The 16,053-nt window shown below is 34.5% G+C and overlaps 1 protein-coding gene across 1 annotated transcript; it reads right to left on the reverse strand.

The window, feature by feature from the left end:
• Positions 1-2,207: 2,207 nt before the first annotated feature.
• On the reverse strand, positions 2,208-8,808 carry LOC149203239 (stearoyl-[acyl-carrier-protein] 9-desaturase 5, chloroplastic-like). The gene is made up of 3 exons (XM_089400160.1): positions 8,424-8,808; positions 2,952-3,052; positions 2,208-2,768 (listed from the first exon to the last, which is right to left on the reverse strand). Exons 1-3 carry the CDS (start codon positions 8,548-8,550, stop codon positions 2,208-2,210), a joined length of 789 nt encoding a protein of 262 aa, XP_089256286.1. The 5' UTR covers positions 8,551-8,808.
• Positions 8,809-16,053: the final 7,245 nt, after the last annotated feature.

Raw genomic sequence — 16,053 nt, forward strand, 5'->3', positions numbered from 1 at the left:
ATTATATTAATATTTAATTTAATTTTGTTATTATATTCAAAACTTAATTCATTATTATATTCAAAACTCTTAAAAATATTTAAATAAAAAATAATAATTATAAATAATAATTTTAATTTTTTATTACCATTAAAAAAAATTAATAGTTTATTTAGTTTTATGATATTATTAAATTATAACTATAAATCCTAATAAAAGAGTTATTGTCATTATTATTATAAAAATAGAAATGATATATTAATCATTATTATTGAAAATTTGATATGATAATTAATAAGTTAGTAAAGAATATTATAATAACAATAACTAATAATTATTATTATTAATATCAATAATCTTAAGTACTATTATAATATTAAATGTTGTTATTCATAGTTATTTTTAATAATTAATTGCTTTGAAAGGTGGCGTGTCAATTAATATATGTATATGCAAGAGGTGTTGTGCTTAACGTTACTTATATATATATATATATATATATATATATATGCAAGAGATGTTGTGCGTAATATTGTGTAACGTTACTTATATGTGTGTGTGTGTGCAAGAGATGTGGTGCATAACATTACTTTAAAAGAAAATTAATAATGTTACTTTAAAAATCAATATCAGTGATTTTTAAATATTCAAATTTTCATTTTTATTTTATTTCAAACTTTATCTAATGAGATAAAGTAATAAAAAAATTAGCTTTTAGTACGAGGGATAAATGTAATTTCGAAAATTAATAATGTTACTTTAAAAATCAATGTCAACCATATTTAAATGCTTGAATTTTCACTTTTATTTTACATCAAACTTTATATAATGAGATAAAGTAATTAAATAAATAATTACTTTTTAGTAGGAGGGATAAATGTAATTTCTTCATTGAGCCTAGATCTAATGTCTATAGTATGCTAGAAATGTGTAACTTAAAGTAATATAATGTTAACATTTTGATTAGGTCAAAATAAAAATAAAATATGGTAGAGATGTGTAACTCGTAAATATTGTAACTTGGTGAAAATAAAATTAAAATAACAAAATTAAATAAATAAAAAATAACCCTATAAAAATTAAATAATAAAAAAAATAAAAATGGCTCATGTTATTGACACATGGTTTTAAAAATCCATGGTATTGACTAATGCAATTCCTCTGGAATATAATCTATTTAAGGGAGGATATGTAGAAGATGACGAGGTTGAATCTAGGTAGCCTATAAAGGTAAGACTTTCCTGTAAAGGTAAAAAAATTATGGATATGTTGGCACTGGGCATTTGTATGCAGAGGTGGAAAAATATTAAGAAAAATGTAATTATTACATTTTATCCAATATTTTTTCCTACCTCCATCCACTTTTTAGTAAGTTATATTGAATAAAATATAATACTATAATATTACATTTTACCCAATATTTCCCCTCAACAGGTCCACTTCTTATTGTAATTTTTCTTTATATTTGTAATTTAAAAGTAAACAAACTCAACTATAAAATTAGTAGGAGTGAGAGGAAATATTGAATAGAATGTAATATTTAGGGTGGGGTGTGACCTGAAATATTAGGTAAAATTTAATAATATTACATTTTTATTAGTATTTCTCCCACCTCTGGCCACTATTTATTAGGTAAACATTTGTAATGTCCCCTCAAAATATTTTGAGATATAATTTTTTTAAGTGAAAAGAGATTTAATCTCTTTATGAAATTAAGATAAATGTAGACTAATATAACTTATATATTTATTTTAAAAAATGAAATATACACTTAAAAGAGAAAAAAAATTAAAAAATGTTGACAATAAACCCTCACAATTCATCATAAATTTCACACAATATTCTTATGCTCCATCAAACCGATGCAAGCGACAGCATAAGTGCTTACAAAACAAGCGATTCAAAAACTTAAAAGACAAAGTTGGTTTTAAATTGAACTCCAGAGAACAGATTTTACATTTTGGCCGAGACCAGTTATTGAAAAACATGAAAAAGAAAATAGCCTTTCTATAGCCTTCTTATTTTTTCCTTTACACCTTCCCATGCTAGAGTGTGCAGATCGAATTTTACAACACAATCAACTTGGAAAGGCTATCAATCCAACAAATCCACTAAGGCTATCAAATCCAACAAATCTTGTCCAGGGATTATAATTTTACAGGCACACAGAACTTTATCCTAAGGAATGCACTACAATAGTTTTCATAAGTTGAAACACAAGAAATTTTCTAGAGCAGGACTTGTTTGTTGAATATCCAACTAAAAGCACAGCTTCGTCCCTGTTTTGCCCTTTCTTGAGCTCGCTCTTCTACCTTTCCGATACGAGGTGCCAACATGCAAACGTAATCCTGATCCTTCCTTCCCTTACCAGAAAGACCATCTATTTTCTTCACATTCCATCTCTCAACAAAGAATTCCAAAATGTCAGCATAGTCCCTTGCTGTGTACACACCTAATCTCTGAGCCACAGAAGAAAAATGGTCAAACAGATTAACGTCCAGCCCATCATACGTCAAATGGGTAGGAATTATAACATTTTTCCGCATCAAATCTTCAAAAGCTAGCATTGTGGTGTCAGGATCAATCTCAAACAAATTTTCAACAATCTTTGTGTATGTAGTCTCATGGCGCTTCTCATCTGCAGCAATAGTTCCACATATTTGAGCTAATTTTAGGTCACCATATCCTTTAGCAAATCTTGTAGTGTTGCCATGTGTTATGAAGGTTGCTCTTTCCTGGAATGAAGTGTATAAGAGTCCAAGATAGGTAGTATTTTCGAAGCCTGGAAACTAAACAGTCAAAACAACTCAAGTCAGAAAATTCTCATTCAAAAACTAAAATATCCTGACGAAATCTTCCACCATGCAATATGTGCAGTAAACAAATAGAATGGAATCCCACATCTTGTTGCTACCAAGAGTAAGCATAATAACATACTTTGACAAAATGCTTGCAACGTTATGACATTGTACCATTCCAAACTCAATAAGGTACTGTATGGTTTTTTCAATTTGCCGCATGTCCACTCGGCCAGACAAGTATAGATATCCATGAAGGAGATCACTATGTTTGTGTAAATGTGTTAGAAAACCTACACAGATGAATCTAGATAGTAAAAGTTGAACACACAGCTTTGCAGAACAAAAACACTAAAAGAAAATCGAAAGAAGAAAAGAATGATTCATTAGAAAATAGGTTACAATGCTCATGATATAGCATTACTGGGGGAAGATCCCAAGGTAATGCACCATAGTGGTGATCAATGAGAAGACTCAACACCTACAACAAGTTCCGAAGAGAACTAGCCAGTTGCGGAGTGAAAAAAGGAGCAAATCAGGGAGTAAATCATGTAGAAGAACTAACTAGTTGCGGAGTTAAAGAAGGAGCAAATCAGGGAGTAAATCATGCAAAAGAACTAACTAGTTGTGGAGTTAAAAAATGAGAAAATCAAGGACTAAATCATGCAAAAGGAATCTTGCATGTAGTCTCATGCTCTAACTAAGAGTCCGCATGTAGGTGTGTAGTAGTTCCAACACCCCGCTGAACACCACTATGGTAGAAAATGGGCCTTGGCAACTAAGGCCAAAGGCCACCCAAAATACAGTGCAACTTGTACTAAAATTGAAGAAAGAGGGAAAACCTCATGGGAAAACCCCCCCTCAAAATACAATGTAATCAAAAGAAAAGAGGAAGAAAAGACAATTGCTAAGAAACTGTGTCCTTCACTCCAAGACGATTGCTCAGAGAGCAAAACTTCTGCTCAGTGAATGTCTTAGTGAAGATGTCTGTAGTCTGTTCTGCTGAGGGATAGAACTGCAAAACAATGACCCGGTCATGTATTAAGTCTCTGATGTAGTGCATATGGATCTCTATGTGCTTCGTCCGCTGCCGCTGTACTGGATCCCTACAAAATTTGAGAGTGCTCTGGTTGTCACACCAGATGACAATGGGTTGGTGGAACTGGACGCCCAACTCAGTGAGGAAGTGCTATAGCCACAAAGCCTGAATGGTGATGTTGAATACTCCTCTGTACTCAGCCTCGGCTGAAGAGAGAGCAATAGCAGCTTGCTTCTTGCTCAACCAATAGATAGGGCCAGACCCTAGACTGAGTGAATATCCGGAGGTGGACTTGCGATCAATGTTGTCGCCTGCCCAATTAGAATCAGTGAAGCCAAGGAGATTCAATGCAGTGCCTGCTGCATAGTGAATCCCGAAGGTGATGGTGCCCTGCACATATCGGAGGATGCACTTGGTAACATTCCAGTGTAGCTCATGCAGCTCCTGCATGTATCTGGAAACTACCCCTATTGCATATGAGAGATCTGGTCTAGAGTGGGTGAGGTACAATAAGCTCCCCACTAGCTATCGATAGAGAGTGCTGTCAACTAATGGAGTGTCACCTCCATCCTCAAGGTGGACCCCAGATAGAAAAGGAGTCGGTGCTGGCTTGTAGTTAGTCATGCGAATCTCTTGAGGAGATCCCATGCATACTTAGCCTAAGAGAGTTTGATGCCTGTGGCATCCTGGCTAATCTCAAGACCAAGAAAGAAGTGTAATGGACCCATGTCCGTCATCAAGAACCTATCACTTAAGGCCCTCTTAACTGTAGCAATGGCTGAAGTCGAGCTGCCAGTGATTAGAAGATCATCCACATACAAAACTAAGATAAGAAGAGAATCATGTGTGCTAAGCATGTAAACATTCCGATCAAACTTACATCTTTCAAAGTTTTGTGATAAGAGAAAAGAATCCATCTTCGCATACCAAGCTCTCGAGGCCTACTTAAGGCCGTAGAGAGATTTCTTCAGTCTACAGACCAAAGATGAATCCTGAATGAAACCATGTGGCTGATCCATGTAAATCTCCTCTAATAGGTCTCCGTGAAGAAAGGCATTCTTCACATCCATCTGATGTACTTCCCATCCCTGGGCAGCTGCAATGGCAAGTGTAAGGCGTATGCAATCCATATTTGCTACTGGAGCAAAGGTCTCGTCATCATCAATGCCATGCACTTGTTGGAAGCCTTTAGCTACTAGCCTCGCTTTCCGTCTGGTGATTTTCCCATCTATAGCACTCTTGGTCCTGTAGACCCATTTGCATCAGACAAGTTTCCTTCCTGAAGGAAGGGGGACTAGATCCTAGGTCTGGTTCTCGAGGAGGGAGTTATATTCCTCCTCCATGGCGGACTCCCAAGATGGATGCCCAGCAGCCTCAGCATAAGACTGTGGATTAGAACACTAAACCAAATGACAATGCCAGGACGACGATGGTTCAGTGGTAGTGAGAACAAGAGGAGGCTCAATAAACTCTGAGCTACTCCTCTGCAGATCAGAATTATCCCCCACAAGACCATTTCTAATAGCTGGGTGGTCTTGTGCATATATCTCACGTAAGCTCCTTGTTCTCTAATTTATGATAGGGGAATATGATTCACTACTGGAAGCCCGATCTAGACTTGGATGTGGATCATCATTTGTATGCACTAGATTTGTATCTGAAGACTCCGTCTCTGCATATGCATGCTCTACCTCGGCATCTGCATGCTCTGTATCTACATCTGAGTGTACTGAGTCATCATCTCGGACATGAGGTAGATAAAAGGTGTCTGCATGTGGCAATTGAGGTGCATGCGAGAGACTTTCCTCAAATTTGACACTTCGCTCAATGATGAGCTTGTCCGTAAAGGAAATTAGGAGCCGGTATCCCTTCACACCATCAGGGTATCCAACAAAGATGCACTCAATGCTCTGTGGATCAAGAGCTTTCCTCTCTTCAGAGGGGATCCTGGCCCATGCTTGGGAGCTGAAAACACGGAAGTGGGTGACCTCTAGTTTAGTGCCGCTCCAAGCCTCAAAGGGCGTCTAATCCTTGACAGACATATGAGGAGATCTGTTATGGATATATTTAGCACAATTAAGTGCTTCAGCCCATAGCTTATGAGGCAGTGACTTAGCATGCAACATGCAGGAAGCCATCTCTTTGAGAGATCTGTTCTTTCTCTCAGTAACTCCATTCTATTGTGGAGTGTATGGAACTATGTACTGCAACTATATACCGGACTGAAGGCAAAGGTTCCGAAGTGTTGTGTTAATATATTCCCCCCCACTGTTTGTACGGAGGGATTTGATCTTTTTCTCTGACTATGTCTCAACTAGTGCTTTGAAATCTTCAAAGTGCACAAAAACTTCAAATTTCGCCCTGAGAAGATACACCCAAGTATACCGTGAGAAATCATCAATAAATATAAGCACATACCTTGCTTTGTTGATGGAAGGACGAGGAAAAGGCCCCATGAGATCACTATGGATCAGATCTAGAGGAGAGGATGCTCTGTGAGTCTTGCCAGTGTCAAACTTTTCTCTGGGATGTTTGCCAAGGACACACCCTTCACATACTCCTTTGGAGAAACTGATATTTGGCAAGCCTTCCACCATCTCATTCTTGCTTAGCTGCTGCATATACCTGTAATTTAAGTGACGAAACCTCTCGTGCCAAAGCCTACTACTATCATCAACATGTGTAAGCAATAAGGAGGATTCGTATTCAATAAATTCAGAAAATGTATACAGTCTGGCTCCATTGTTTACCTCACCAGTTGCAATTTTGGAGCTGTTATGTAGATCATATATGTTCACTACATCTGGAGTGAATTCTACTCTCTTTCCAATGCCGGAATGAGTGATCTGATAAAATGAAAGCAAGTTTACCGAAAGTTTTGGAACATGAAGCACATCTTCAAAGCTTCCGTGTAAAAGTTCCACTCTACCTTTTCCGGTGACCTCAATAGGTGAGTCATCTCCCATGAGGATGGGAGGTCCTTTGCATACATCCAAAGAGGAATAGACTTCCTTTGTAGTAGCCATATGATGTGATGCACCAGAATCTATAATCCATGCATTAGGAGAAGAATTAATTGCAACTAAAGCATGAAAATTGTTACCTTTCCCATGTGGCGGATCCTTAGTTTTCTTCTTGGTGCCCTGAGGGGTGTGGTCCCCAAGGTTGTGCTTCTGAATGATTTATGCCATTTGGTCAATTTTCTTCTTCGTGCAAGAGGATTCTGGATGGAATCCTCTTTGACAGTAGGTGCATCTGTTTCCTTTCTTCCCTTTCTCATTTCTCGAGCCGGAGGAGTTATTGAAGGGCTTGGTGTACCCTTCCTTCTTTGGATGGGAATGTGTTTTTCCCTTGTCTTTTTGCTGCTGATTTTTTTGATTTGAATCAGATCTGTGATTTTTATTGTGGCTGCCATCATGCACAGCAAGTGCATGCGCTTTGGGAGGTTTGATTTTCCCCATGCCAATGAGTTTAGCTTGCTCAAAAATAAGGGACTCCATAAATTTTTTGAGAGAAGGCATAGTGTAGGATTTACTTGTTGTGAGCCTTACTGAATGAAATGTAGACACAAAGACGGAGTATTCTAGTCTGAGCTTTGACATAATAGAGAGATCTTGGCAACTCTCCTCCTTGGATTTGTCAATTCCACAACCCTTGAGTTGCTGCAATAGATCATTATATTTGGTGAAGAAGTCTTGAATTCTGTCATAGCTCCGTGGATCCAATGAGAGCAACTCCACTTCGAGCAGATGTCTTTTCATCTCATCCTATTTCTAGTAGAGATCTTCAACCTTTTTCCAAATCTCATTGGGAGTATTGCAAGCAGATAGATGAAACTGCAACTCTGGAGAGATGCATATGCATATGGATCCGTGGGCCTCATCCATACGGTCGAGGTACTTGGATTTCTCTATGGTTGAAGTGGGTTCCACTTCTATAGCCATGGTAATCATGTACAACCCTTTATGACGAAGGTATCGAGCCATTTGGTCCTTCCATTCGTGATAGTTGTACGGTGTTAGGATCGATGCTTTGGGAAACTCCATTTTTTTGTTGATCTTCGATCTCCAAGCTGTAATACCTGCAAAATAAAGTACTGGTGCGCCTTTTATCTAGCAACCTGTGGGCTCTGATACCATGTAAATGTGTTAGAAAACCTGCACAGATGAATCTAGCTAGTAAAAGTTGAACACACAGCTTTGCAGAGTAAAAACACTAAAAGAAAATCGAAAGAAGAAAAGAATGGTTCATTAGAAAATAGGTTACAATGCTCATGATATAGCATTACTGGGTGAAGATCCCAAGGTAATGCACCATAGTGGTGATCAATGAGAAGACTTAACACCTACAACAAGTTCCAGAGAGAACTAGCCAGTTGCGGAGTGAAAGAAGAAGCACATCAGGGAGTAAATCATGCAGAAGAACTAACCAGTTGCGGAGTTAAAGAAGGAACAAATCAGGGAGTAAATCATGCAGAAGAAATACCCAGTTGTGGAGTTAAAGAAGGAGCAAATGAAGGAGTAAATCATGCAAAAGGAATCTTGCATGTAGTCCCATGCTCTAACTAAGAGTCCGCATGTAGGTGGGTAGTAGTTCCAACAGTTTGTTCTCCTCAACTGTCCACATACGTGTCCATGTTGCCCAGGAAGTCGGACTGGGAGCAGTCTCATCTCTTATCCCATCAAATTTGTTCAGCATAGTCTGGTAAGTAGGCAATGCCTCCTCTGTAATCATGTCTCCTACCAGAAAAAGTGAATAGTCATCTGGCAATTCATGGGACTACTTCTGCAATTCTATAAGTTGGTCGATGAAGCCCTCAAAAGAAGGATCAGGCAAAAAATCTTGTGGCTGCCAAGACTTTTCAACAGGGTTTAAATGAATCAGTATATTTTCCTCTGCCCAATCCTCGAGATATTTAAAGATATCAACCTTCTCAGGTGGCATGGAATGAGCCATCTGTTCATGAGCTTCATGTGGTTGGAAATGGATTATGCTCTTTTCAACTTCCCTGAAAAGTAACATAAAAAATTCATGAGAATAAAATGCATATTTAGGGAATTAAATGCAAGTGCTCACTAGAATAACAAATGAACTCTTAGAAGTTAAAATAGGGATCATTGAGAGACCAATTTTACTAATGACCACATGACCAAACATGTGATTAACACGGATCTGCACTTTGATTCATGGAAACTCCAAAATTCCAGAAGCTAATTTGCTAATAAGTTATAATGACTAGCAATGTAAGTGAAATTGCTAGAAGGAAACTAGCAATATAAGTGAAAAGGTTGAAGAAAATTTTCCATACTGTTTAGCATAACATTGGATACTGAGGATCATGGCCAAGATGAAATCTTAAGCCTTATCATCTCAAAACAAGCATGTAAACTCTATAAAACGGCAAATTTTCGTTTAAACCCAAAAACATCCCATGTGGGCTGTTGGTAAAGGAACCGTTCAATGATTGAATTCCATCAGTGCTTCTTACCAACAGTAATAATTTAATTTTATACATCAAATTGGTGTAATGTATGAGATTATTTATTTGTGGGGAAAGAAATATATCTTTACATAATAATTTGAATACTAAGAGGTAAGAGGTATGCAGGTTGTACTTTTGAACTAAAACTTTGTAAGCTTTTACGAAAAACACATGAACCAAATTATAAAAGCATGACAGTGTTAAATAATAATAATAATAACAACATTGCTTAAGGTTGATCAAACATGTATGTATGAGATATTCTTTGATGTATAAATGATTTTTGTTTGCATAAGGATTTGGTTCGGGTTTAAGGGGTAGGTTTTTCTTATTCTAGTGAAGTTTTGGTTTTTATGGTTATTTTTATTTCGGCTATTGATTAGCTTAATATTTCACAATCAGATGGATATGGTTCGGGTTTAAGGGGTAGGTTTTTCTTATTCTAATGAAGTTTTGGTTTTTATGGTTATTTTTATTTCGGTTATTGATTAGCTTAATATTTCACTATCAGATGGATATGGGCCAGTCAATTATATCTGATTGTCAATGGGCTTTTACTATATCGTTGAATTGGTGTTATAATGGTATCAGCTAATTTTAACTTACCCAAATTATTATACAAAAATACTAATTCACCATAATTTACAAAAAGCCAAACTCATCCAAATTATTTTACCAAAATACAAATTCACCATAGTTATTAAAAAAAACAAACACATAAGTAAAATTACTGTAAATGGATTCCAAAAACAATAAACCAACAAACCTAATTCCAAACCCAATAAACCAACAAACCTAAATATACATACTCTGAATTTAAACCCATGTACACACTCTGAATTTAAACATATGGCTCCTACACAAATTTTAAAAAGACATAAAAAAATCAACATTCACCTACAATTCTCAAAATATAAAAATTCCCAACAGATTTTTGACATTAAAACCAACCTTGGGGTCATGGAAACCTTGTGCGATCTGGCCAATTTAGAGCGCAGGGCCGAAGAACGAAGCTTGGCGCCCTGGAAGAATCCCGTGCATTCTGCAACATAAACAGCAGACGCCATTTCTTCTGGTGAGGAGAAGAAAAGCGAGTTTCGCCGTGGAAGAATCCCGTGCATTCTGCAACATAAACAACAGACGCCATTTCTTCTGGTGAGGAGAAGAAAAGCGAGTTTGAATTCGTAAGTGCAAAGGAAGCAGAAATATAGAGAAAAGAGAAGCTCCACTGCCACTTGGCTATAGCCTGCTCTTTCTCTTCCTCCTTTATCGGGGCTGACCACAATTTCTTACACAATTGTTGATCGATCAAATCCCATGCCAACAGGTCTCTGAGGTTACCTTTTGTGCCGGTTGCAACCCCTGATTGGCTGGTACAGTTTTCTCTTAATTCTCATGACCTGCTCAGTTGCAGAGTGAAGAATCATATTATTATTAGGCAATGTTTCATGCTAAATATAACTATATAAAGAAATGGCATGACATATTAGGATTAGTTCATCTTAACCATTTTAATATAAGTTTTTTAATTTTTAATTTTTATTTTCTGGTCAATTATACAATTTTGTTATTTTATAATATCTAAATATTTTATTTATAGTTAGGAGTGAAAACGTAAATATTTATGGTTAGGAGTGAAAAGGTAAGGATTGTAAATTTCCTTTTAAACTAAAAATTTTTTTATGTTTCCTTTAAAGTCCATTATAATATCAATTAATCTCAAAATAAACTAAATATGTATATTTGTTATTAATTTTTATTATAGTGAATTTTGTAATTTTATTTACAAAATATTTATTTTTATTTTAAAAGACACTTGTCAACTAAAAGTTGAACAAGAACATAATCACATATAGTTATCATACAGAGTTATATGGAACAATGAGTTGTAGAATGTACCTCTCACCACAATCATATAATTTAAATTTATGGTTTTAATACATATTTATTGCCTTGAAATTAAAATTGGTTGAAAAATATATTTTAAAAAAAAGTTTAAAAGAATTTAATGCTAATGCTAATGTAAGACATTTTTAACCTCAAAACTTAGACATTTTTTTCCATGAAAAGTTTTAGTTCATTGGCTGTAAGTATTTTCACTATCACTACTTATGAATCAAAATATTAAATTTGAAATCTTTAACTTCAAATATAAGACACCGATTTTTATTTTCTCATTAAAAATTATAATTTATTTTTTCTTTTTCAAAAAAAAATTATGGTTCATGGCTACTAATGATTTTCACTTTTACAACATATAACTCAAAACATCATATTTAAAATCTTCAAATTCAAATTGGAAAACACTTTTCTCATTAAAAAAATCATGGTTATTGGGTTCTATTGATTTTCACTTTTACATTCTATAATTCAAAAGATTAAATTTGGAATTTTGATTGATTTTCTCATTAAAAAATCATGGTTATTGGGTCCAATTGATTTTCACTTTTACATTCTATAATTCAAAAGATTAAATTTGGAATTTTGATTGATTTTCTCATTAAAAAATCATGGTTATTGGGTCCAATTGATTTTCACTTTTACATTCTATAATTCAAAAGATTAAATTTGGAATTTTAATTGATTTAATGATAGTGGTTTTTTATATATGAAAATTTTGACATATAGTTGAAAACATTATTATTTTTTCTTTTATTTTAAGAATTTATAAAAGAAAAAAAACCATAAAAGCCATATATAATATATAAATAATTACTTTATGGGTATTATTAATGAAATTACCTGTCATACTCTAGAGTATTTAATTAATCATTGGAATTTTTAATAATTCTTGAAATTCCCTTGCATCCTAGGTCTTGTCTATGGCTAGACTTGCATATAAATACACTATCAATTCTCAACCAAAAGACAACTTTGCACAACAAAATATGACAATACATAGATCAATACAAGTACACAAAATTTATTGGCCCAAATTGTGGTTTCTCATTAAGTCCATCAATAAGAAAACACTAGGGATCTCGTATCCAAGATCAAGGCCCTTTTGAAACCCATATACAAAGCTATAATACCCATTATATAATAAAATACAACTAGTGCTTGAGGTCTAATTCCCTAAACCCTAATCTGCCCATGAAACATAAAGACAAAACATCGCTTTCTTTCATCTTTGTCCTCAATGTACCTTGTTGTTCCCCTGTCCTTTGGTTGCTACAAACTTCTTTATCACTGGAGACTTTCTCCTTTAAGCCATAGTTGCATTGATGCCCACCTTCCAGTCTCCTCAGTTAGCTTCTTAGACTTGGGGTAATCCCTTCAACTCTTATTCATATCAACAACATGTCTTTTTGTTGTTAGGTCTTCCTTTACTGAGCAAAATTCTCTTTCTTCAACCCTTTGATCAACCCTCAAGGATTGTTGTTCATTGCTTAGTCCACTACAACAACCTTTTATTAGCCTTACCATAATCCTGAGGGAACTCAGCCCTCTTCAGAAGAATCTACGTTATCTACGCTTGTTCCTGGAGCCTTCTTCCTAACTTAACCACACTATAGTCCTGTTCTAAGCCTCCTCGACCCACCTCAACTACCTCTTGGCCTGTCCACAGATTTGTTCCTTTTATATACAACCTTTCTTACTATAGAACCTTGCTCACTTACTGAGCTTCCTCCCTTCAAACAAACCTTTGTCATGTACTCCTTGGTTGCGGCCTCAACTTGCTAACTAAAACATAAACTTGGCTTTTTCTAAACAAAATAGAACATAGCTTGTCCTCCTCTTAGGCTTGTCCTTCTCTCTAGTCTGTGGTTCTCTTAGGGCTAATTCACTCCACAAGATTGTGTCCTTCCAGCTTGTGATTCTCCATTCCATTGGCCTCATATATATACAAGTTTAAGGGGTGGAAACCCCAATGGTCATGTCCCTTGGCCTAGGTAGCCGAACTAATCCTACATGACTCAAAAACCAAAATAAATTTATTTTCTTGGTTTTAAGCCTACTTCTTTGGGTGAAAAGACCAAGACTTGGGTACTTTTCTCACAAACCTCCATTTTGTGGGTTTTGCCCACTCATAAATACCTTCGAAACTACGCAAATTTCAACATTAATGTAATGGTAGAATTTTGTTAATATGTGAGATTTATATCATATTTTTATAAGATTTATTGTTGTTGGAAAGAAAATCCTTTCCTTACATTTTATAAGAGATTTATATTTATATAAGAGCATAGTGTAACAAAGTGATATTTTTTTTGGATAGCATTTATGGTCATTTTTACTAGAAATCTAGCCAAAAATTGGAAAAATTATAATGTAAGTTATGGAGTTTGCATAATTCAAGTGCTCCAATGATTTTCCAAAAATGGTAAATCATTTTTGCATTCAAAAGTGAAATTTATGTAATGGAACATACTGATATCACAAAGAATTGTGTCATTGGATTTTGACAAAAAGGAAAAAAAATAGTTTGTATTTCAGTGGTGCCAGATTGTGCATATTTACAACACCAAGAATGAACTTCACCACATTTTTTCCTATTAAAAATACTACATAACAATAATTTCCAAGAGAAATCCTAAATGAGGCCAAGAGATACAGATTCCATCAGCAATTCAAGAGAAGACACGACTTGACTCGAACCTCTGATTGATGATCTTGCCCCTCTTTGATTACCTTTGGAAGGCTCTTTTCCTATTTTTTATCTAATCATTCCAATATATGACCCCACTTCTCTAAATTATCCTTCTCAAAACATGGATCCTCTTCACAACATGCCCTTCTTACATTCTTCAGATTAATGGTTTTTCTCCATAGTAATAGCTTAAATCTCTCTCACACAATGATCTCTCACAAATGTCAACTCAATGACATCTCTTCTTCAATACAATAATTTGAATAACTTCTCAACAATTTGAGGTCAACTTGTACATGGGCCAAAGATGGAAGCTTTGGCTCTGATACCAAATGTTGGTTTTGTTAAATGGCAACAAACATACATAATCATACACTAATAAAAGGGACACTCAAAAATTATACTTAAGAAACCTTCGAATGGGAAATTCTATTAATCAATCATTTTAGCTTGTGTTTGTATTGTACAATTGGTCCCTTTATATAATAATAGATTATCAAAACAACAATGTATTAATTAGATATTCAATTCAAACCATCTCCATAATATCTCCATGAATCTCTGATCCCTAACTTCTCTCTTTTTACTTCTTCTCTTGTTAGTCCCTGTCAAAGCAGGACTCTAGCAATCAATTTGCTTGTTGACCATTATTAGTTTAGCATTGATCAATACAACTTAAAATGTTTAACTTTGAAAAAAAATATTCATTTTTCAATATTATTGCAAAAATTAGTATTCAAACATTTGATTGGACCATAAACTTGAAGGTCTTATTGTAGCCTTTGTGTCATATAAATAGCTACCTCAGATTTTTCTGCCATAATTTTTGGATGTAGTTTTAATATTTATGCCATGAATCTTATATATTATGGAGTGATTTTTCATTGTTAAATTCTTTTAAAATTTAAGAAAGTATTTGCATAAAAATGATAGTAAAAAGATGTAAACAAATATACCTGGAATTCACACCAATATTTATGTGTTCTTTATCACTTTAATAAATAGGAGTAAAAATGTAAATGTGCAAACTTACTAGTAGTTATTACCCACCAAAATTTATGCAACTCCTTACCCCTTAGTTGAAAATTAATTTTTACATTTCATATATCAATTTGCAATTTTTATGAAAGCATAATTTCCAATTATGTGGTGGGGACTAAGCTGACCCTAGCGATCTAGTGTATTTATCTCTGTGAAAAGAGAAGCTGATTTTTTCTTGGGCACGGTCTACTAGTTATTCCATAATTGACCTAACTACATGGGAATAACTCCAAGTTCGAGTATGGTTGTTCTTATCCATTAGGTTGAGTATTGATTTTAAGTTATGTGCTTTCTTAATAAGAGACTTTCTCATTGCAGAAGTTGCTTGCATATCAGATATTGCCTAAGGGTATAGCACATACCACATATAAAGAGTGGAATATTAGATTTTTTTTCATAGATTATATGAAGAATTATGGATATATGCTAGTTTTATTGCAGTACCACTGCATCATAATGAAACACAGGCTTTCCATAATAATAATATAGCCTTTTTCCTCCCTTTTTTATTGCAAAAGTGAGTAATATAGGGTGGAAGTCATAAAAGTAATATATAAGTTTAAATATTCCATGAATGCAATTGAGTTTTTTTGCTAAGTCAAAGTCAAGTCACCTTTAAGTAGAAAGTTAAGATTCTAAACCAAAGTGAATGTCGCATATAAATTGAAGTCATGGAGCACGTAGAAGATCAAATTTAAGGAAATTGGAATTAAGTAAAAGTTTAGAGTCAAGAAGAAGTCATTTCTATGTTGTATGAAAAAGGGTGCATGATTGGTGCTATCAAAGACCCAAGGTTTAAATTTATTGTAATGAGCATCATTGAAATTCTAGAATCAAAAGAAAAAAAGTTAGAAATCAAAGTGAAGTGAAGTTGAATTCATGTATTTGGTTCTTCAAATAAGTTTTATAAACGAAGGTCATAAGTATCTTGTTGTTTTTTCTGTAACCCAACAAGAAACATATTTTTATAAGCATGTAATTTCAAATGACTTGTTGGATGAAGACATCCATCCTACAAGAATATTTTTTTGTAAGTATTGTATGAAAGAATATGTTAACTCCACATGATAAAGAGAAAGGGACATAGAATACAATTGAATGAGAAAACATAATATGTGGAAAA

Source organism: Pinus tabuliformis, chromosome 2_1 (genome assembly GCF_031772625.1).
Source record: "Pinus tabuliformis cultivar Carrire ecotype Pingquan chromosome 2_1, CPIR1, whole genome shotgun sequence".
In the NCBI taxonomy this organism is placed as follows: Eukaryota; Viridiplantae; Streptophyta; class Pinopsida; order Pinales; family Pinaceae; genus Pinus; species Pinus tabuliformis.